Here is a 24,208-nt window from a genome sequence, read left to right on the forward strand (position 1 = left end):
CTTTCTCTTTCTCTTTCTCTTTCTCTTTCTCTTTCTCTTGTGTTTCTCTCTTCACTTTCACACTACGGTCAATTTAGAGTGTCCAATTTGCCTAATCCCCAAATCTGCATGTTTTTGGGCAGTGGGAGGAAACGCACGCACACATCGGGAGAACATGCAAACTCCATGCAGAAAGGCTACTTGCCACTGCTTTACTGCTAATGTACTGTCACAATAGGTTACTGTTTCATGATAAAGTAAATTGCTGTAAACTAACAGTGTTTCACTGTAACTTCACTTTCACTGTGTTATATCATTTAGTAATATTTTCTTATACACATGCTGTATTTGACTCTAAATTCATATCATATTATACAGTTAATACTTTGTGATATTTTTCTTTATTAATGCTATATAAAATATATGAGATAATGTAAGTATGGCTATAAGTAAGAACATTATCTCCAGATAGGAAGACAGCTAAAATACTGTGGTCATACAAGTATTTATGATGATTTAGTGTGGAATACTTTGTGAAATAACGATAAAAGTTATATTCTGAACTGATCTGATCTGCAGGGTTAGGGTTACATGCCATGCAGCCCATAAAGCCTCATGTACCACATATCTAACTGATTTTTAATCTCTTACAGTTCTGCTGCCACCAGCGAACGGGATGAGGCCAGGACGGAAACGAGGACGTGACAAACCCAGTGATCCAGATGGATCCTGGCATTTAGAGATGTTTTAGTCTTTATTTTTTTGTAATTGTGTACTGTATATTTTGGGTAACATCTACCCAAGATGTCCATCCAGGGAGTGGATCCCTCACCTGTGGTTCTCCCTAAGGTTTCTACCTCTTTCTTTTTCTCTGGTAGTTTTTCCTTACCCTGGCCGAGGGTCTAAGGACAGAGGATGTTACCAACCTTGTGAAGCCCCATGAGACAAACTGTGTTTTGTAATTGTGGGCTATATAAATAAAATTTGATTGAATGATGGATTGATTGATTTGATGCAAATCCAGGCCATGATGCTTTTGATGACTCCAGAGAGTCCAAGTTTTCTTTTTTACTGACACTTAAATTGCATCTACATGTTTTAATGTCCGTGTGTCTTAGTTGGGGAGACATAATTACCCTTTGTTTAGAAATAAGACTGATTTTCTTCAATTTAAAATTTACAAGCATGTGAAACATTAATGCAAAATATCAAGATAACACAATCGAATCCATGACCAAGAAGAGAGGAATTGGGCTTGTGATCAGGGTTTCACCAGCTCAAATCCAGGGTCAGATCAGGGGCTGGGGTGTCCCCTAAGCAAGGCACCCATTGCTCCCTGGCACAACTGTGAAGTACTGCCCACTGCTCCTTTTTGCCTGGTTTGTGTGTGTGTGTGTTCACTACTGGTGTGTAAAAAGGAAGGGATAAATGTAGCAGTCACATTCATTATCATTGATTGAAGTGTGCAGAAAGTTAATCTAAATTCAAATTGTAATTGACTGCACTAAGCATTATCATTCATTGTATGTTTAAGGATAAAAAAAATTAATAACATTCCATATCACAGTAAAAGCCAAACCTCGGCGACTCATGCGAGTCATCATCTGCTGTGTTTGGACGGATATACTTCTAAATTGAAGAGGGAAAGCTAAACATTTGAAAAACAGACCACTTTTTTTTTTTTAAACAAAAATGTCTTTATTGTCGTTATCTTGAACTAGTGATAGCATAAAGAAGTTTAAAAAGAGATTTAAAAAGTTAACGATATCATAGCTACATTACAAAGAGACTAATTGACTGCAGTTCTCAACGCTTTTACAAAGTTTCATCACAGTAAACAGAACAAAGTGAAAATGTAGAGATTAAAAAAAGTTCATTAAACGATGAGAAAAATGGTCTTGAAGAAAATGGATGCTATACTATAGTTTGACTTTTAAAGGGATAGTTCAGGCTTTCTTTAGTGTACATGAGGTAGTGACACATTGTCACGGTGACTCGCAGAAGTCACAACACATTTGAACTTTCTAATAGGGCAGAAATGGATTAACAACCATGCGTCTTGATGTAAAAATTTATAATTTTCTCTATGGACTTTGATGTAGGTTGTGAGCACTTTACAATTGCTAGTAATGGGATAAGTTGGCCTTAAAATGTCATAGACATAATTTGGTATAGATTTTAATTAGTGAATTTAAGTGGCTAAAATTACTTTTTCCTTGTGTTCTCATTGGCAGCCGTTTTTTGCGAGAACACGTGCCCATGTCTGAAGATGGTTCTTGTTATGGGGCATGCACGACGCGGTGTCGATACCTCATCGAACATAAGCACAACTGAACTATCCCTGCAACAGATAATAAAACAATACAGCATAAACTCTCCAACAGTACATTAGCATTTCATCCAAGCCTGCCACACCATCTCCTCCTGTTGGATGGATTTGTATCAAGAGTTCGGGGACCTTGTACTCTGTTGTGGACGTTGTTAATGGTGATGATTGGGGTGTGTGTGACAAATGTCTGCCTCAAACTCATGTCTGCGGTGGACAAGCTCCTTTTCCCTCCTTAAGTGATTCTCTTATGCACTGACAGCGTCCTTCTCCTTCTTGTCACCGTCTTCATGCCAGGTCAGACGTTCCTCATAGAAGGCTATGACAACCTGTGGGCACTTCTGATTAGCCTCCTTGGCAAGCACAAGATCAGCATCATCAGAGTCTTTCCACTTCATAAGAAACATCAGGTCCCCACTGGAGTCAGTGGCTCCAACGATCTTCTCTGGCTCGAGTCCTCTTTCAAAGCCACGAACAACAACACTGTCATCTTCTTTCTTCTTTTTGGGTTTACCTCCACCTTCTTCTTCCTCCTCCTCCCCCTCCTCCTCATCATCTGAGCTCCTTTTCTTTGGGCTACCAGCCTCTTTAGGTCGTCCCGTGGAGCTTGAGCTCGATTTGCTGCCAGGTGTGGAGCCTCCACTGCTGCTTTTCTTGTAGGTTTTCATGAATTCAGCAATAAGCTCGGGGCAACCCAGATTCTTCTCTGGCTCCCATGTGTTGTGCTTCTCAGAGTAGCCTTTCCACTTCAAGAGGAACTCCACTCTGCCTTTCACCACCCTCCTGTCCAGAACCTTCTCCACGGTATATTCTTCTTCTTCAGAGGATGATGACCCATCTTCGCGAGACTTTTTGCCCATTGTACAGTTTGATGTCGAACACTAGGCTGTAGCAGACCACAGGTATTTCACCTCTGGATGCGCAGACCGTGGACTGGCGGTGTCGGCCGCAGCGATAATAGGACGTATTTTACGAACGTGTAGTCGATACTGCCAACGTCAGGGTCGCTTTGGCAACTATAGCATGAACTACGTAAACGTGCTAGGTTTTCTCATTAAATGAGACCGAAGCGTTATGGAAATTCGACGGTAAAGCTGAGCACAAGCGACAGAAAACTATTGTAGCAAATGGCCCTCGAGGAACCAGCAAAAAAACACATCGGGAGGGTGATGAATATGTTTTTGATCATTGGATCAAATTCGTTCTCTGGTGTCAAGGCAGCACGCCATGTGGTATTTTTGGAAAATGTTCAGTTTTTTAGAAATAAATTACTATTCACACTTGATTTAATTTATTTACCGAATCGTGCAAACGCATTTAGCAAACAACATTTAAACCCGCACACCCCTACATAGTATGCAAAGTGGTTCTGCCCACGAGGTCACCGGAAGTTGTTTCAGCTGCCATGTTTGGTTGCTTTGTTGTACGCTTCTACCAGGTTTCCTACAGAATTAGTAAGTGTGGAAATGGAGCCGAGCTGGAGTACGTTTCTTTTTCAAGTAAGTTCACTCTTCGGGAGGCGAACCGGGTTAGCTCGTTCAACGACATATTTAAACGCAAATAATCGCACTGTTGGCGGTTAAAGCTATATTTTTAAACGAGTACAAGCTAATCTCAAGTAACCAAGCAAAACAATGGTATATGAATCCAGGCTTCCAGCTGTGAGGCTTGGGAATGACGCTAGAACAAAAAAATCAATTCTTCTGAGCGAGTGTTTGAAAACGTGGCTTTTGTGTAAATCGTGCGGATATTTGGGATATGCGTGTACGATATCTCGACAAGGATTGTAATTTTTTAAGTTAGTTTGCCAAGTCGAAGGCAGCAAAACATGCGAGATGATTTGAAGTAACGTTAAATCTGGAGAGACGCCACCGCACCGTTACAATCGAGACCTGGGTTTTTTTTCTCCACCGAAGGCTTTGATTAGCAGACCCTGTTTGATAATGCGATGCAACACGAGCGAACATTTTCATTGTTTAATAACACATATGCGTCTCACTGTGATGTGGTTGGTGTTAGTAATGTTGAATAAGCGTGTACTTCGTTATGAGATGCTGAGATTTACTAACAACGACTCTGCGGTGAACTTTCCGCTTGCCCAAAGCCGGTTTCACTGTATCTAGCCAAGTTAGCTAACGATGTTTAGGCTACCTCCATTTAAAAACTCGCTAGCTCACTTAGCCACAAATACATGGAGCATGATTTGGACGATGCTACTGCGAGGAGCTTACAAAACACGACTTGATATCAAGCGGAGCACTGCGCTGTTTATTATGTCTATTTATTCCGGTGACCGCGGCAGAAAGGCATTTGAACTATGCACATATCAGTAGCAGCTAACACTAGCAATGAAGAGGCAGAGTTGAAATTAGCAGCGACCGTACGCAATTTATAAAGTCCCTTGTTTTTTTTTCCGCCAGAAAGTGTGCTCGGCTGTGGGCAGTGATGGTCTGCATTATGCCACCGCTTTCTCCTCAGTGTACAAACATGGAATCCTGTTGTTTAACAGCATGAATGAAATGTCTGATTCCCCATGGCCTTACTTAGCATAAACTAATTAAGCCTAGCTTGACCATGAAAAATACGCGACACTTTAAGTACCACATTTCAAAGAATGTAACATTTTCCCGCGATTTCGAGTGAATTTTTTCTTAGTTGTTTTGTCTGCTTTTGATCACTAAAATTGACGTACACCACAGGTGCAATGTTTTTATGTTTAATATATTATTATTTTTATTTCTGAATAATGTCAATGACTTATTTGAAGTTACATTTTTTTAACAAAGAAAATCAAAGTATTCAAGTATATATTAATGTATTACTTAAACGTGTTACCAAACTTTGCAAATAGAAATATTTGCAGCCCTACCCCCCAGTTGATTGATGTTTCTCAAATGTTTAATTGAAGAAAGAAACCAGACAACATTCACATGATAAGTTAAAAAGTTGAATAACTTGTGGTGATTCATTGAGGGATTGATTATTGTTGTATTCCTACTTTGACAGTCACTTTTAGTACTTTGCACTCTTTTAAATAATTGCACCCATTCTAATTTTTTCAACCTGGAATGATTTACAATGTTTACATATGATTTGACTATACTGTATGTAACTGAGAGATGAGAGTTATAGTTCTTGTTAGCAGCCAGGTATGGTGATATTATGACTAATAATATTAGTTATGTAGTTGTGTGTAGTCTCATCGATCAAGATTGAATCTTAATAGAAAGCCTGCAATGATATCCAATTAATAATTGGTTACTAAATAAATCTCCACCTATTTTGATAATCAGTTTCAGTGTTTTTAATATTAAAACCAACACAAGTCCCTGAGTTCTGCTTCTTGAATTAAACCTTTTTTTTTTTCTTTTTTTTTTACAATTATGTGCTCCTTTGACAGTAAATATATTCACTTTGGGTTGTCCCTTTTGGGCAAAATATTTGAAGACATTTTTGTGGTTTGGGGAACATGGAAAATGTTTTACAGAATGTTTTTTTAATTTTAAGAACACAACAGCTTATTCAATAAGAGTTCACGGCATCAATCTTGCAACCCTGGTTTACAGAAATTGGTAACCTGCTTATAATTATAAGCCTTATAGTTTTCAAACTCTACTGTTTCTTCAAACTATATACACGTACAGCTGAAACTTAACATTATTGTCATCGCTGCTCAGTGTTGGAAAGAATATGAGTGTTACATGTAAGCATATTTGTCCTGGCATGATCTGTCATAGACCGATGCTTAATGCACAACTTTGAGCACTAATTCTTCCTGATGAAAAATACAGATGGACTTTGTGGCTTGTTTTTTTTGCAGTATTTTGGCATTCAGCCAGAGGCCCTGCATAATATGATGTCTCACACTGTTACTGTGTAGATGTGTGGGAAGTTATCATTTGGAGAGCAACATTTCATTCGGCTATTATCAGTTGGTTTGCAGTCATGTTGCTTTTATGAGATCATCACCATGTTACAGTTTCTTGAAAGGTATTTTAGTAAAAAAGTGTTGCTTGAAAATGTGATGAATAAAATAGTTTAGTTTAAATGGTGTGACAATTGTTTCAAGTGATCATTTCAGTCATTACTTGATTATTAACATACATAAAGTGAAGTCATAATTAACAAACACTATGTCAAAAATTCAATCTGACAGAAGAATGATATGCCAGTAACTAAGTCATAATACATCTTTATTATATTAAGATTTATACATTGAGAAGATTATTGATGACTAAATGAATCATCAAATATTTTGATTGATAAGTCCCTAGGTTTCCAAGCTCAACACTGTATGCTCAACAATACCAGAGAGACGTACAGTATTGAATCGGTTTCATATACTCCAGGCAGATGTTAACTTGCCATAACACGCAAAAGCTCAGGTGAAATAAAAACATATCAACAATACCGAGGCACTGGAAACAACTAAATGGAATGTTGTAATATTATCAGTTAAACATGTGCCCTTTCCTGCTATAACGAGCCAAAATGTCTACAGTGGATGAGAAGTTATTATTTACCATCCAGCATTGTAATAGAAACGTATATGGCAATGAACGGGAATATTGATGTGTATCCTATTTACATTATTGATGGGTATATTATAACTCTACGTTTTTGTGTTTATGCTGTTAGCAAACTAAACTTTTTTTAGGAGTCTGTTAAAAGTGTTTGTTTGCTTGATATAAGTAGTCTGGGTGTTCAGTTTTGGCCTTGGGCTTTTAAGGGAAACATCCAAATCATACAGTTATATAAAATCAGTCTTCAGTGGATGAGCAATTTCTGCTATATGCTGCATGGCATTGGTACAAATATGGATTCACGTTATGAGTTTGAATGTTTCAGGTCTGTAGAACCTTAGAAGCAGCTGCAGAACTTAAAAACCTTAAATTCTAATCTACAGCAGCAATCATGTCACATATTGTTTTAACTTGACTATAAGGTACACAAAAAAATAAACAAAACTGCTCAACCAATGACCTCGGTTCAAATCTGCAGTGACCTGTGGAGCCATCAGGAGGACTCTCCCTCCATTTTGATGTTATTTATTTGGGAGCAGTCCTAGTTGTCGGAACATGTTTGTGTCAAAATGGTCAGAGCTGCTCACAAAGCACAGCAGCTCACAGGCCCTGCACCTCTGTCTGTAGTGATGATGCCCACTGTTCACCAACTTCACAAAGTGGTTTTCCTGGCTGGTATCCCCCCACACACACATACACCAAAACATAAAGCTCCTACCCCACCCAACCCCCCGTGTGCCAGTGGAAGAACAGCATTGGCATGATTATGACTAATCCTGGAAGGTGGCAAGTGTGAGCAGGTGCTTAGACAAATGGATGAGTGGGCTCCGGTGGCATTCTTTGTGAGATTCCCAGGTCCCTCTGTGTGTAAAGGAGCGGTGGACAGTTTAGCTGAGTAGTGTGCGGATAAACAATGTCCCTGTCTCATGAATAGATGAGCCAAATCAATGAAGATGAGCATACAAAGATCCCCCGCTGAGGCCCAAGTGCATCGCTGCTCAGATTTGTGTCTTTCACAATAGACCAGATGACATAAGGAGGACATTGTGTGGTTAATTTTTCTTTTCTACCCCCCTCCTCCTCTTCCCCTGGCTGGCCTTCTTCGATGGATGATTGAACCTCAAAGGGAGAGGTCAAGTATTCCACCTAGCCCTTTCTTGCTGGTGGTTGACAACACAGTTGTGAATGTTTTTTTTTTACTGGAACAAAAATAGTATTTACTATGTCATGATACATTTTTTGTTTGGTAGGAGAAAAAAGCCTGAATGATTTGGGGACACAGTACAGACAGCATGGATTCTCAGTGCACCATGCAACCCCACTTCAAATAATCTGAACAACCCCTACTATATTTTCTAATGCAAGGAGGAGAACTTAAAGTTATGAATTGCCATTTGGAAACCATTAACAGAACCCCCAGGTCAGATATGTTGCATAACATATTAGTCTAAATTTCAGCCATTGCATTATTTGAAAGTTGAGTGTGCAAGCAATTTATTGGTTAGTCCTTCGGCAAACCCCTACTGTTTTGTTTTTTGTCATCGATGAATGTTCCATATATTTTGCAATGGTCTTTTACTTTCTTGGATGATGGCAGAAATGATACAACAGTGATCTACTATATGGCAACTCATCTTTAAAGTAACTCAACAGTCTGTCGATTGTGAGGGACACGCCTTATTCTAGAGGCACATTGTTGTCATTTACCTTGGTACTCAACAAAAAACAAACAAGATTCAATATATGAATTCCATTTTTGTTGTGTCATTGGTAACCAATCGTTTGCATCTGAAAAAAGCACAACACAACAATGAAAGGTAAATTGCCAATAAGTGGTTGTGTGACAGTGGTCCATGTTGTTTTAGTGTCATATTTGTGGTTGCTCCAACTTGGCTGCCCCTATGCGAACACTGCCTCTTTTACCATAAATGGCACTTCTGTTGTATTCGTTTCACACAAAATCAGTCCTATAGTACTGTTTACTTTTTATCCGTGTATATGTTGCTGCGCTGTTTGTGTGAAACGAATACCTCGTAGAAGTTCACTAGCCCGGTAAAAGTTAGCCCGTTTTTTCCGACTGGAACGCAGCATTAAGCTCCAAAACCCTCAAAAAAATGTAATTGATAAACGAGAATCTCAAATAAAAATTTTCCTGGAATGACTGGAAAGCTGCAAGCTCCCCTTGTGGCACATCTGGATAAATCATGAGGACAGTTTTTTGGATAGCTGGACTGTTAACAAATCACGATGTGCTGTCAAATCTTATGATCCTTACCCTATATGCTCAACTTTGCTCAATGATTTTCCTTCAGTGCCATTAGCTGCTATAGTGCTCGTAGTAAATGCATACGTTTGGATGAATTACTCTTGACTTAAGCAAACATTTGTCTCCATTTATTTTTTCAGCAGGCCAATGAAGCCCTTCACCACCAGCACCAGATGGCCCAGAACAGCCTGCTGCCACTTCTCAATGCAGGAGCAGAGCAGATTGACCAGAAGCCTATTCTGCCCATTCTAATGGACCAGAAGCCACCTGTCAGTTCCGCTGACCTCCACAAAGATAACCTGGCCAGTGGTGGCGTGCGACCACCTGTGCCCGTGATAAAGAAGGAACACAAGGGCAAAACACCGTTCATCTGTGGCTACTGCAACAAGGCCTTCCGTGACAGCTACCACCTGCGACGCCATGAGTCCAGCCACACCGGTATTAAGATGGTCTCACGGCCAAAGAAGACAGCCCACACAGCTCCCACCATGGTACCCATGATCTCCTCTATGCCACGAGAGAACAACGGCACCCCTTCTTACATCTCCTCGGTCGCGGGCCTCCTTTCCACGGCAACCACCTCGGTTTCCTCAGGCACAAGTATCATGACGTCACCCGCAATGGGCAACATGCCGCAGCAAAACGTTGTCAAGAAAACCCCGAAACCCGTCAAGAAAAACCATGGCTGTGAGATGTGCGGCAAGGCATTCCGTGATGTCTACCACCTGAATCGCCACAAGCTCTCCCATTCAGACGAGAAGCCTTTCGAGTGCCCCATCTGCCAGCAGCGCTTTAAAAGAAAGGACCGGATGACCTACCATGTTCGCTCTCATGACGGAGGAGTGCACAAGCCCTATGTATGTTCTGTGTGTGGGAAAGGATTTTCCAGGTAAGGACCCTTTGGGGGGGCTTTTATCTACGTAGCACTGGCAACTGGGGCATGTAGAGGTTTAACAGTCTAAAATGAAAAAAGCTGGGCCTTAAATTGTTTTTGTTGACCACTTTTGTTCATCAGCATCCTCTCTCGGGTCAGATGACTTTGCAATACACTCTGGTTTTTATTAGTATGTTTTCCTGCTAGCTTTACTGTGAAAGATGCTTTATATTAAGACAGTGTACCCTTGCAATATTTCTGTAGTTTACAGTAGAGAGAGCGAAATACCACTGTGTCATGACCAGCACCATTAACACTAGATGTACCAATATCAATATTAGTCATGGTGCAATCTTTTACTCCTTTAAAACAACTGAACCAGTGTGCTGATGCCTCTAGCCACCTGCTATAACCAGCCAAAAACATAAACAGTTTGGCAGACAGGTGCAGCCCTCACTCACATCCTGGTCACATGATGGTGGTGCACATTTCTCTGTACAGCAGGTCACCCATGCTGAGTGACGCATTTAGGTGATATTTAGGATTTACAGATATCAAATTCAACTTGATTATTTTCTTGTATCCACCTTTGACCAGGATTGGCCCAATACTGAGAATTTGATCAACTCAACTGACATGAATGGTCATTATAGCTCAGAGGTTTTACACCAATATATATTTGTATTTTCCCCACAACAATACCATAGGCAATGCTTAACTGGTTAATACACACGCTAGGATAATATCTGTAATATGAAGTTATTTGACTTATTATTATGACATGATATATTATGTCATAGGGACATGCACTGAAAAGTCCTTACTGTGAACTGCTGGCACAAGATTTCATGGGGAGATTGTGTTACTTGTGTCAGATGTCTCTGTACATTCCTCATATAGCTCTTAAGGTGGTGGTATAAGTTTCTTTGTTGGACCCATCTGATCCAGCTAATTCAATAAATGTGCTCACAAACATTAACATTTCCAGTTGGGCATCATGTCCAGGCTGTGATCCTTAAGTTGTTATGCTCAGAAAAATCGCAGCTCTTATGTGTGTGTTGGAGCTGTTTTGTACACAATTTAATGAGCAACATTAAGGATGAGGTGTGATGACAATGGCAAATACTAAATTGGTGAGGAAATGGGGGCAAATGTAAGAAAAGACTTAACATCTGCTGCTGTTTTTCCCATATGCTTTCTAACAATAACATACAACTCTAAACAGGAAGTATGCATGTGAGTTCTTATGGTAATGGAGACAGAGAATAATTCCTTATGGTAACAATCTAACGTCAAAAAAAAGTGATTGGAGTTGTCTGGATGATAGTGAAAAATGTTTTGCAATATACATTTTTTGTTATCTATTCACCACTCAAGTATCAGCTTTTGTTATCTTAAACACAAACAGTCTTCATATACTTGTTACCACCAATTACCATCATTGTGTCAAATATTTCCTGCCTTACCAAACCTAAATAACACCGTATGACTTGTGTTTGTGTGTGTGAGGGTAAAGTCAGTGTTGTTTAGTTATGTTCAGGTGACTTATGGTACTGCAGGTGTGCCATGCCAGAAATTAAATTAGGGGTGCATGACTTTGTGGATAGATTTTGAGCACTTGGACCAATAACCAATACTGATATATATGTTTTTCCCTTCATCCAACTGCATAGGTTATTAAGGCCTCCTTTACATCTGGCATTAAAATGTGTTTTTCATAGATGAATGTACACCTGCTATTAATATGCATCTCCGGTGTTCACATCAAGATCTGACCAGTAAAAGCATTCCATGGACTCATGGAAATAGTGATTTTCCTCATGTTTTTCCAATATCGGATGATACTAATATAGTGCTGGCGATATTATGCATCCTTAAATTAACAGAGGCCTGTTTTAAAGTTGTTAATGAAAGTGATTTAATGTTTTGTGTGTTTAATTGGCAGCTCTTAGTTTATGATTGTACTGCCAGTTCCTGTTCATGTAACAACACAGTGGCTGTCTATTTGATGTTTATACACAGTTTTAGATTTGCACTTGCACTGACCCCCCCCCCCAACTCCATTCCAACCACATGTTTAAACAGTCGCACATGGAGGGGCACCAGTGGAAGAGTATCGGGGGAGGAGGGGAGGCGTCACTTGTCACTTTGCACTTCCCGCCAGCATGTCACAGTCTCCTTCCCCCCAGGAATTCAATGAACCATGCTGTAACGTTCAGGTCAACACATTTACTATGTGGAGTATCCAGACATTCCTGTTGTTCAGGAATGTCTGGAGATGGCAATTTATCAATACAACATGCATTATCTAGTCATTTAAGGGGGAAATCAAATCAACCAACCTGAGTGAGCTCAGGAAATACTGGTCAAGCCGTAACACTATCACCCTGCTGTATATGGCAGTTTCAGGCGTGAGTCCAACACTGTGACGTAGGGCAGGGATTCGTCAGCATACGGGAAAGTGAGAATGGGGACTGAATAACCGGCCACTGAGTCACTGCCACTCAACAAAAATGAAGACTTGATTCATATTCATAGCACCGCTTTAGAGAATCCTCTTCAATCTTCTCAGTTTTTAAAGAAAAACAAACTTTGAGTCAGTGAGACGCTGCCAGCGGTCGAGTTCTTGCTCATTTTATTATGTCAGTCCAAACATGATTCAGCTCACAGCTGCGCGCAAGTTAACGAGACGATGGAAGCATCAGTGTGAATTCTGGAACTTCTTTAGAAAAGGTCAAGGTCTTGCAAATTCCTGATAATGTGGGAATTTTAAACCAAACAGTGCTGTGTTGGTTGTTGTTGTAGCTTTTACTTAAACTGTAAAATTCTCTGGTATACCTTTTTATTCAGTGGCACAACAGTTGGAAATACAATAATGAACGCCCACTTTGTGGTATCAATGATATTAAATCAATGTGTTATGGCCTACTTACGCTGCATTTAATCCTCTGTGAGAGAAATCAGTCAACACATTTATTCAGAAACCATAACTGACATTCTCTTTATTCTCTCTTTTGGTGACTCATGGTAAGGATGCTGGAAGATAAATACTTAATAATAGCCATGTTATGACTCATCTCATAAAAAACAAGTGGATAATAACCGGGGGAAAAAACACCTTATCTTGTGTTGCCTCTCTTTTTTTTTTAAACTAGGTCAAACTAACTCACGCACGGTTGATCCTGGAGAATTAAAAGCCATTCACAAAATTGTGAACAATTTATTTATCTTTCTTTTGGTCCCTCATCATCAAAGTAAACGGAGCACATCAGTATGTTTTTGCAGATACTACGCTTGCAAGAAGAGAGAGGTCACAGCACATTTTATCGTTTTATATAATGCTTATGTGTTTAAATGATACACGTTTGTAAACGACACATACTTAAATGTATGTCTGATTATATCAGTTCAACTGTAAAGTGACTATCAAAAACAATCACAGAGTAGAAAATACATAAGAGGTGCATTTTCATATTCCAGCTGTAATTAATTTTTAAAGAAAGTGACCTCACATGTTACCTCATAATATTGCATCAAGCATATGTGTTGCATTTGAGGCTCAGTATGCTTTTAAAGTATTAAGTTGTTCTCGATTCAAGAAAATCACTATTAAAATGGAAATTTCAATATAAACAAAAGTACTGAAGTAACACAGGCCTGTGTATGTGGAACTAGATGTTCTGATAGTATGATGGCAAAGGGCTTCGCGTGACTCATTGACAGCTCATGTAGCTCACTGCATCGCTGTCCAAAGATTTAAATGTGCTTTTTGTTTTGTCCTTTCATTTGATCAAATCTAGGCCAGACCATTTGAGCTGCCATGTGAAGCATGTGCATTCCTCCGAAAGACCGTTTAAATGTCAAGTAACGGTAAGAGCCATGACAATAAGCTTTCTAACTATTATTATTATTATCATTATTCATTTGTTGGCTGCTGTTGTTGTTATTGTTGCACTCCACTAACATTTGACCCTTGTCTGCTATGCGTTTGCAGGCCTGTACCTCTGCTTTCGCCACCAAAGACAGACTCCGCTCCCACATGATCAGGCATGAAGGCAAAGTGACCTGCAGCATCTGTGGGAAGATGCTGAGCGCGGCCTACATCACCAGCCATTTAAAGACTCATGGACAGAACAACTTTAACTCCTGTAATAAAGGTATGTTACACTGGGAAAGGCATAAGACTTATGCCGCTTTCATTTAATAATAATTCCTTTGTCTACTCCTGTGTTTCTCACTCCTGGTCCTGGGGAGCCACTGTCCTGCATGTTTTAGGTGTTCTGCTCCAACACCTGATTCAGGACCAGGAGTTAGAAACCCTGGTCTGGTCACAAATTAACTGCTAACTTACCACTAACAGAGATGTCTTGTCATTAATAAAATAAATAAATATAGAAAAGGATGCATACATGTTGTTTAAAACCGTTTTAATTGTATTAAAGGTCATCTGCCTCTTCTAATGTTATTTGTGAAAATATTGCATATGGCTGCCAGTGAGGAAATAAGGAAGAACCACAGTATAGCAATAGGTTTTCAGTTTTATCTTGTCATTGGACTTCCTTTTCAGAGTGGATATTCAATTTTTTTTTTCTTTTGTAAACCACTCATTCTTGACTCGTACAGAGTCAACAGAGAAAATTTGCGATTTAACATCAAGGCACACAGAAATGGTCGCTTGACTACTGCCTCCATCAATAAGTTCAAAGTTCATGTTTTGTGACTGTAATGTACGTAGCACAAAGTTGCCAAGTGAGGCAGCAGTTGATCAGCCGCTCCTGTTCAAAAACTGACTTCACGTTGAGATAAAGCCAGACATATTTTTCAGATATCATGGACTTGACACAGTTGTACATTTTATTTACAGGGTCTTTAGTTCAGTAAAGCTTTCATTGTGTCTCAGCCATGTTTTAAGGAGACCCAGCATCTTTGTCTAATGGCGGTTCTTGGCACAAGGAGTGAGTCAGTGGTGGGCACATTGCAGTCAGTGCCTCATACAACCACACTTCAAAAAAATCCAGACTAGCTCTTTAAAATGAAACCCCAACTGGATTGACTCATCTCCATCCAACTACAACTGTAAACTTTTATCTTGTATGTCTCCAGAAGGTAGTGAAGTCTGCAATTCTGCCTCAGTGACACCTGTGACTGTCTCCGTCCCCATCACCTCGGCGATGAGCCGGGGCATCCACAACCACCCTGTCACCATAGCCGCACAAATGAACCTTAGCACCAACACGGTGAACATCACGTCACCGATCAGTCTCCAGCATCCGGTCACCATCACCGGACCCGTCAACATCGCCTCTGTCAACATCCCAGGCACGGGGCAGATGAATATTGCCCACCCAGTCGCAATAACAACCCCCATGTCTATGAATATAACCGGCCCGCTGAACATCGCCATGAGGCCAGTGGATACCATGCCTTTTCTGTCCCAAGTCTTGCCTTCCTCCCCGCCCTGGTAAAAAGAGGAATAAAAGGAAAAGGAGAGAGAGCGTTTTGAACTGGCTACAAAGAACGAGAAAATACGGCAAAACTAGAGACTCCACCGTACTCCTGATTTGCCTCCCCACCCCCAAAAAACACTCATCAAACCATGAAGTGACTATTTCCACCAGCTGTGCAGGCGGCCCAGCAGGAGAAGACGCAGCCACTTCTCAACCAGAGACACCAGATGCAGGACACTTGAGTAGGAAATCGAGTAGGATTTATCTTAAAATCAGGACAAAACCGTAAGACTTAGTGTAGTCACTTAGAATGATGAAACTGTGATATTTTTTTTTGTTTTGTATCATGACAAATGAGAGAAGAGGATTCCTCTAGCACACTCGAGGACTCTGTAGGAACACACACACACACACACCTGTGCTTTTGTGAACGGGAGATGAGAAATGGACTGAAGCAATAACTATAAATTGCTTTTTTTGTTATGTTTTACAACTTCTCTCCCAAAGCCTCTGGGTGGTGCTTTTTATGTTGGTGTTTTTTTTTTGTTACTATAGCCTCCTAATCACTATTTAATGTTATAGGAAAAAGAGTCTAGTAAAAGGGACAGCAGCTTCCACTTGCATGGAAGAATATTTTTTCACAGTGAATGGCTTATTGTTTTCTTCTCAGATAGTTGGTATGCTCTTGAGGTACAGTGACTAACTTGTACAGTTGACATAGTAATGTATTTTCGTGTCAGCATTTTAATTTTTGCTCCAGTCATTCGAGTGGACGTGTCAACACTGTCCTCTCGGTTATGAAATGCTTTGTTTTCTATGTATGTCTGGAAACACAAAGTTCTGTTGTTGTTTTTTTTCCTTTGCCTATTTGTAATGTTTTTCCATGAAGTCAGAATGAACTGAGTCTTGCACTGAAAGCATATCCTACATACAGGTGAGCAGCAGCAGCAGCAGTATTATTGTCAAAGATCAAATTGAAGTCTTAAAAGAATGTTAGTGAACCAGCCTTCACTTGTAGGCCATCTAGTGGCTGAAAATGGAAAGTCCTGGCTGTGTAGTGAAGCTTTTTCAGCCCGTTACTGTCATTAGTTTTCTCTGACTCTTCTGTACACACATTTTTATTTTGAATCATTTGTATGTAATTGCCCCCCAAGATGATACTAAGGATCATTCACTCAGGAAAAAAAACATAGAAGTCCATTATGCATGAACGTAGTTCCTTTAAATCATTTGGCATTTTGGTGTGAGAACACTTAACCAGGCTTTGATGATTTATTTTGTTGTTTTTTTTGTTTTTTTAATATAACCGTCCATTTAAATGATTAATTGAGTACATGCTGTACCGTTAAACATTTCCTTTAAATTCTAGTTCAGTCTCCGGCTGCGTGGTCATGTGGCCGAGAGCTGGATGACTATGATCAAATGCAAGTTTGTGTCCATTAAAATAATGGGAAAATAAGTGGTGTTGCATGAGCCCAAAACACTAGATGTCGAGCGTCAACTCTTTTTAACGAATGCCATGTTATTTTGACAGTTTTGCAGCTCGTTCCACTTTTGGGCTGAAAAATGGAATATGCATGTTTGTCATCCCCCCAGTTTAGTTTGAGACTAAATGTTACTGTAGCTTCTTTTGTTGTTGTTATGCATTTGCGTAGAAACACTATGATAACCTGTTTGCCAAATTTTGATACAATAACAATGTGATAACCTGAAACATTTCTCATGAAATTGAACATCTCTTTATTTTTAAGGAAAAAAAAAAGGAAATTCCAGGACCCTTGTGAAAGCAGTTGAATGTATATCTTTGTAAAAAACACAAACTATTTTAGTTCTGAGAATATGGTAGTTACAATAGATGTGAAAGATAAGATAACCTTTTTTTTTTATAAATCTTTTGTATTAGAACATTAACAATGGTAATTTTGTATATATGAAAGGCTTAGGCTTTCTGATTAGCAGAAAGGTCAAACATTCCTACATTTTTTTTAAATGTATGTTTGTCAGATTATTACATAAACATGCGCAATGTTATGTGCCTTTTATTTGGGTTGTCTAAATAAAAGAAAACTATCAAATGTGTTTATGGTTTAAGTACTGTTCAGTATGACGCACGCCATTACATCACTGTTTTCACATTTCATCAGCGTCGAGTATAATACAGGATACTAAATAATTACTGTTTGATGGTTAAGACTAGGGCTGTGCGATATGGCCACAAAACAATATCGCGATATATAGAGCAGCTCACCTCGATAACGATAAATTAACGATAAGTTCGAAGTAGCTGAATGACGTCATTGCCTAATTTGTGTAATTGACCATTTGCCTGATATAAGTGTCTGAGTGTCTTAAAGGGACATGAACATACAGGCAGCCTGCCTACATACACACACAGCCAAAAACAACTTTTATTTTGCTTTCTTTTTTTTACATTATCGAATGTATCGATAACGTCAAAATTACGTTGATTATCGTCGTAAATTTTGATAACGATAAATTTCCGATATATCGCCCAGCCCTAGTTAAGACTGACTTGAAGTGATGGTGATAGCAGTGACATCATTGTGAGCACCCCCTGGTGCTGAGGCTCACCGAGCTTCTTCAAAAACATTATTTCCTGTTTCTTTGCTTCTCTTTGACATAAAACTGAATATATGTCACATTTTAGGAAGTCATTGTTTTGAGCTTATCGAAGCACCAACCAATAATTTTCACAAATATTTGACATTTCATAAAAACAGACAAAAAACATTGATTCATTGAGAAAATAGAAAAAAAAAATAAGTCAAGAGAACCTAATTTGCTTGTTACAACCCAACTTCAATGATCTTTTCCCCCTTAATGGGTATAATGTATTTTCTGTAAACAAATCTTAGTCCAATATACCATATTTAATTCCTGTTCAACATAATTCCAAAAGTCAGATATGAATATATCTTTTACATAATGAATGATTTGCCCAGAAAATCCCCAAATATGTTTGGATTCACAAACACCATATCGCGTGCCTTGAGTTGCCAGTTGCTGCAATACAGACATCGTCCAGCAGGTGGTGGTGTTTACGCATATATCACTCCTCCTGCCACTGGAGTCCTCTCTCTCTTCATTAACCCGTGTGAATGACACCAGTTAAAGGTCAAGTATGTAAAACTTGGGTGAAATTATTTTCAGCTCATTCAAATTAATGATAAATGAAGCCTATAAATGTACAATCACCAGCTTTTATGAAGTGTTTTTTATCAGCAATCAATTGCCCCAAAAGGAGCTCTACACAGGCCACTATGTTTTAACAGTAGCCCACAATGGACAAATTAATCATCTTCTGAGTTCTGCTAACTGAAAGCTACACAGATTCACCTCTCATCCAAGAAGCCTCTGTCATTTTATGTACAATTATGCTCCTATTTGGTCAAAAGGTCACGGCTGCAGCTCGTGTCTGCTGAAGACCACCAGTGATTTTTCTTCAGTGCCCCATAGTTTTTATGTGTGTGTTCCAGCTGTATGCACTCTGTGACAACAGTCATGTTTGGAAGATTGCCCTGTACTGTGAAAAATAAAACACACACACACACTTGGCAACTCTTTAGGGTGGAGAGTTCAGTTAAAGTTCACATGCAGGAGGTCTGCTCTATCCAACTTCCTGTTTTCATATTAACACAATAATATTAAATAGACATGTGCATTAACGCTGTAGGCATTGCAATAATATAAATCCTGGTGTTCCAAATGTCATCTTTGATTTGAAAATCTTGGAATTAAGAAAGGGTTGGTGTAGTGGTAGTGGTTGGAACAAGGGCCTTTCTGCATGGAGTTTGCATGTGACGGAGGACAAAGCAGTAGAAAATGGATGGGTGGATTTAAGAAAGCTGTATATAATAATACTTTAATGCAGCAGGTTTTTCTACAATTCATTTTTTAATTTTCACTGAAAAGAGATACATAATTGTGTTAATATTTGCTAAATGTTGATCAAAGAGACAAAGATTTATGATTAAAACTGTGCAGTCAAGTGACGCGGTGTGTTCTCCTGTGTGCTTTGATTACACGGCAACAAACTTTACTCGGCACCAAAACAAAAGTTGACATTTAAAGTTTGATTTGTGCCAGTGATCAAAGCTGACATATCTAGCAGGTTCTCATGTTGTGCTCTCAGGAACACATTTCTAATGTCTGCAGTAATGTAATATTATGAGTGACTACACGACATGAACTTAAACCTATTTTATGCCCTTTTCGTATGAGGGAACTGGGAAATACTGACACATATTTCACCTATAACACACATTATGACTGTTGATGTGGGTGGAAAGAAACTTTTTTTTGAAGTGTGGCTGTACGTGCTGGCTGCAAGGTTTGAGATACAGATGCTTGCCACACATAACACATGTGAAAAAAAACACTTTCCAAAAAGCTCACCTCATAAAATTGACATCTTCTACAGCCTATAATATCTGACAAATATGTTCACCTTCACCTTTCTCTTGCCATTAGACAGCCTTTTTAACTGGATACTGAAGCTCTTCACGCTCCTACACCAAAGCCCATAAAGAAAATCAGTGTTTTAATCTCACAGCGAATCGGGAGCTGCTGGTCTGCTGCTGCCTCATTTGGCAAGTTTATGTCACTTAGTTAAATCCAAGGAAGGATTTCAAACACCAACGTCACAAATGAACACGTTCAAACTTAATGGGGGAGGCAGCAGTGGATCAACTTCTCCTGTTTGCAGTGATGTAAAATTGATGATTTTCTCTATGAACTTGCGGGGAGTGAACAATTCACAAAGCAACACAAAATGCAGATTCCATTCAATGTTAAGATAAATAAGTGAAGATATATATACTTAAAGGTGCCATATGTAAGAATGTGGCCAAAAACGGTTACTACATTCAAATTCAAAATACCGAGGTCTTTGAGGTTTCGTTTTCTGACCTAACTGGCAACCCGTGGTTGCTCGGCAGCTGAGACTCTACTGACCGCAATGGTTGGTAGACGGCGGTAGGTGGCGCCACATGCCAAAACATGATTTCAAAACGTAAACATGATTTGCAGTCTGCAAAATATATTTTCTATTGCAAATATTTTGGCTGTACTGTTGTTGTTGTTGGTGAGTTCAGTTTGTTATATGAACATTATTCCTGAGTCTCTGTGACATATTAGGAGGATTTTATGGCCAGTTGCTTTAGATTTATTACATAATGCACCTTTAATATATTGTACAGTCTTTATGGAAATGTTCATATGGGTTTTTTCCACCTTTATCACATTATTATTTCTGGTTGACATTTACTTTAGGCCATCACAGGTTAGTAATGAACACCACTTTTTGGGGTATTTTTTTTTGGCATCAACAGCATCAAAGAAAAAAAAAACAGTCCTTTTTAACCTTTCTTCAAAGATTTTAATTTTTCACCATTTAAAGATGTAGCACGTTACTTTGTTTACTCAAAACCAGGCATGTACACGATCCAATCCAAACAATCAGGCTAGAACAAAGTCAAAAACTACAGTCACTAGTTAATGTGGAACCAGAACCCACTTAAGTAATGTTTGGATGCTGACATCAAGACAAATTGACACAGAAGCAGAGGAACGCTGTGTGGGAAGGAAACGAGACAAGATGTAAATTTCAAAATAAAACAGGAAACACACGAATAAGTAAGTAATATAAGAACAACAAAAGGGCACTTCACTAAACAGCAACAGTTACACTGATAAATCAAAAACACTGAGATGTCGTCCCTTTTGCTCGTCGACTCCTTTTTTTTGGCCACTCCAGGGCCAAGAAACGCCAAGAAACACCTGTCATCATAGTGTCTTCCTCACAACAGCATCTCTGTCACTCCCTCCCTGCAGAAGCTCAGTTCACGTCTGGAATTTTCATTCCAGCTGCTTGTTTTGAGCTTTATTGTCTTGACTGGTTTTGATTTGGATTTGGTCTTTCTTAGTCAGCGAAACTACATTTTTATTTTGACATCAGAGGTTACCCTGCAGTTTGAATTGAAAATTGTAAATATCTGTATATAGAAAACTTACCACATTCAAAAGCTTCGCTTTAAGCTCAAGATTGCCTTTTTATGTTGTTATAGTAAAAATAAAAAATTTAAAAATTAAAATAACAGGTAAGGTCTCATGGAAATCCCTGCCATCAAATAAGATGGACTCAGATTGCCTGCATGTCTAATTTAAACTGAAGCCATGAGCTCCACACTAGGCATGGTGTCTTAACTGTCCTATCGTACAGCAGGTTAAAGGGCTTAAGTGGCTGCCAGGCCGGGCTCTGATTAAGCACCGTCAGAAAGCTGTCAGGTGCCTGAACATTACACAGGAAGACGGTCTTGTTTGGATTACCTGCATGATGCACGTTATGGGGAGAGAAGTGCAGGAAAGCGAGTGAACAGACAGTAACAAATGGTGAGAATCTTTTTCATCACAGATCAGATCACGAAATGACTTTCAGAGAACACTGACTTCTGTTGTGCTCATAGTTCACCTTTCTCTCATAAACATTCACAAACAAAATCATATCATGAGAGTCAAGGTGGTGCATTTATGTTCTAACAGGGTGAAATACAGGCTTTTTGAAGCAACAAACAGACATGGATGCTTTATGGCTGTCAGCAGGGATGTTTGGTTAAATCAGATTCAGAATACTTCCTGGGTGAAAATTAGAATGCACTAATATTTGCTCCCTCCGAAACAAAATAATATAAGGTATAAGAACAATATTAGCAACAGATTGCATGGAATAAGAAATATTTGCTTGTTAAGAAATATGACCCTTTCAATAATGAAAGACATATAAATAATGTGAATGTACAGAAAGAAAACTGTTGTAGTGAACTTAACGGTTTAAAATATGTATGTTTTTTTTGTTGAACAAACTTGGCAGGTGTAGTTTTGACTCTGTTTGGACTGTTTGGATGCAAAATATATTGGAAAAAGACACAAATGTAGGTCGGAAGAAAAAAAACAGCCACTAACTGTTAATTCTCTGCCCTGAAAGCACCATTAAGATGCATATTCAAAGCAGGTTTTCATGAATGGATTATTATCATATTGAAGCGAACTGGATGGAAACCAGTTGCTGCAAGACTTAAAGTCATAATTCGGTTGTGCATAACCCACTGCTCTGCACCTGTTCCATGGACCTGATGATTACTCTTTCTAAAAACATGAATGCTGGCTTTGGGACATGAGGAAAAACTCATTTTTCAAATGAGTTACTTTTTGATTTTTGAGATCCTATGTTCAGATTTACCCAAGTGATGCAAATTTGCCAAAAGAAGCAGCAGCAGACCATCAGCTCCTTTGTCTTTATGAGCTTAAAACTCTGATCTGAGAGTGTGACCACTTTACAAACTTCAGTTTCCAGTCAGAGAAGGCTGTCTAACAGTAAATATATTCCTAAGCAGGCATATATTTTTTTTCAGTGAGTCTATTGGTACGGGGGTGAAAGCTTTTTTCTTTTTTTTTTCCTTGGCAGCAATGTTTTCAGTGTGAGACAGCATTCGTGTCTGAAACTGGTTCTTGGCACAGTCGATGCTAATCTACTATCTAATTATCTAGTGTTATGGTCTGTCATTAGCTGCCATCAAACTGAACAAGAAAGAATTACACAGTTCTCCAGAAATTCTCTGTTGAATGATGAAGTATTATTACAGCGCGATCATTCCACGGTTCCTTTCAGTGTCATATTAGTTTGACTGTTCACTTCTGTGAATCATCATCATGATCATATTATATATATGTTCTTCTTTATTCTGGCTCCACTGTTGCCTTTTGGTAACTTGAAAGCAAAGAAGAGCTTTAATTGTCATGGTGTCCATCTGGACGTGTCCCCATCAAAGCTGTGCTGTTAATACAACAACACCAGACTGATCTACAGTGCTAAAGCAACAGCAGCAAGACTCATAACTGCTAACTTTTTTTGGTTTATTTATTTTTTAAACAGTTGCAGTGTTAGACGAACTGACAATTCTCTGTTATATTAATGTCAAACTCCATTGTCCATCATGAGGACATTATATTGCTAGTTTTGTCTGATGGGAGGGTTGGTCAGTGGTACATCAGCATGCTCTGAACGAGGTTTGCACTCACTTTGTTTGGTCCTTCACTTGTGTTGCCACACAAGGCTGGTGAATTGTGCTGGCGTAATGTGTGAAACGCAGAAAGACGGACAGATGGAGGGTAAGAACACGCGGCTCCATGAAATGTGACTCATATATCATTGTATAATCAGGGTATATTAAAGGAAGGAACATCACACCCTCATTCCTCCAGTGAGCCACGTGTGCTGTTGCTCAAACCTGCACCGTCATCGCACCCTCGTACACATGATATGCACCGTTATGATAATGAGGGCAGAGAATTCACATGGTCTTGAAACTGCATCAACATTTGATGAAGACATATAGAAAGAAAAAAGGTGAGATCAGACTTTTTTTTCACAGTTTTTGCAGTTATTACAGCATCTAGGTCAGAGGTCTCAAACTCAGGGCCTGCGGGCCACATCAGGCCCCCCAGTAGATCTCACATGGCCCAACAAATTACGAAGTTATAACGAAAACTGGCCCGTTTTTTTGCATTATTTTTATTTAATTTTTTGTCCTCTCTTGTCTTTTATGTCTGTAACATGGTATTTCATTTGTCTCCCTTGAAAAACAGGTTGTTAACCCGAATGGGACTCTTTTTCTGATTAAAAAAGTTAAATGAGATAATAGAGACCGACCAGGATGATGTCTAAAGTCCGAATATAAACACAACAGTGGTTAATCAGAGACAGAGATGAGGGCC

The 24,208-nt window shown here is 39.1% G+C and overlaps 2 protein-coding genes across 2 annotated transcripts; one reads left to right on the forward strand and one right to left on the reverse strand.

Moving 5' to 3' along the window:
* Positions 1–1,782: 1,782 nt before the first annotated feature.
* LOC310944436 (chromobox protein homolog 5-like) lies at positions 1,783–3,337 on the reverse strand. The gene has a single exon (XM_083910226.1). The coding sequence runs from the start codon at positions 3,163–3,165 to the stop codon at positions 2,554–2,556; it is 612 nt and encodes a 203-aa protein (XP_083766352.1). The 5' UTR covers positions 3,166–3,337; the 3' UTR covers positions 1,783–2,553.
* A 390-nt stretch (positions 3,338–3,727) lies between these two features.
* On the forward strand, positions 3,728–16,168 carry LOC310924183 (vascular endothelial zinc finger 1-like). The gene is made up of 5 exons (XM_083885833.1): positions 3,728–3,804; positions 9,235–9,983; positions 13,769–13,838; positions 13,963–14,125; positions 15,072–16,168. Exons 1-5 carry the CDS (start codon positions 3,772–3,774, stop codon positions 15,431–15,433), a joined length of 1,377 nt encoding a protein of 458 aa, XP_083741959.1. The 5' UTR covers positions 3,728–3,771; the 3' UTR covers positions 15,434–16,168.
* The last annotated feature ends 8,040 nt before the right edge of the window (positions 16,169–24,208 follow it).

Source organism: Microchirus variegatus (assembly GCF_963457635.1).
Source record: "Microchirus variegatus genome assembly, chromosome: 2".
NCBI lineage: Eukaryota > Metazoa > Chordata > Actinopteri > Pleuronectiformes > Soleidae > Microchirus > Microchirus variegatus.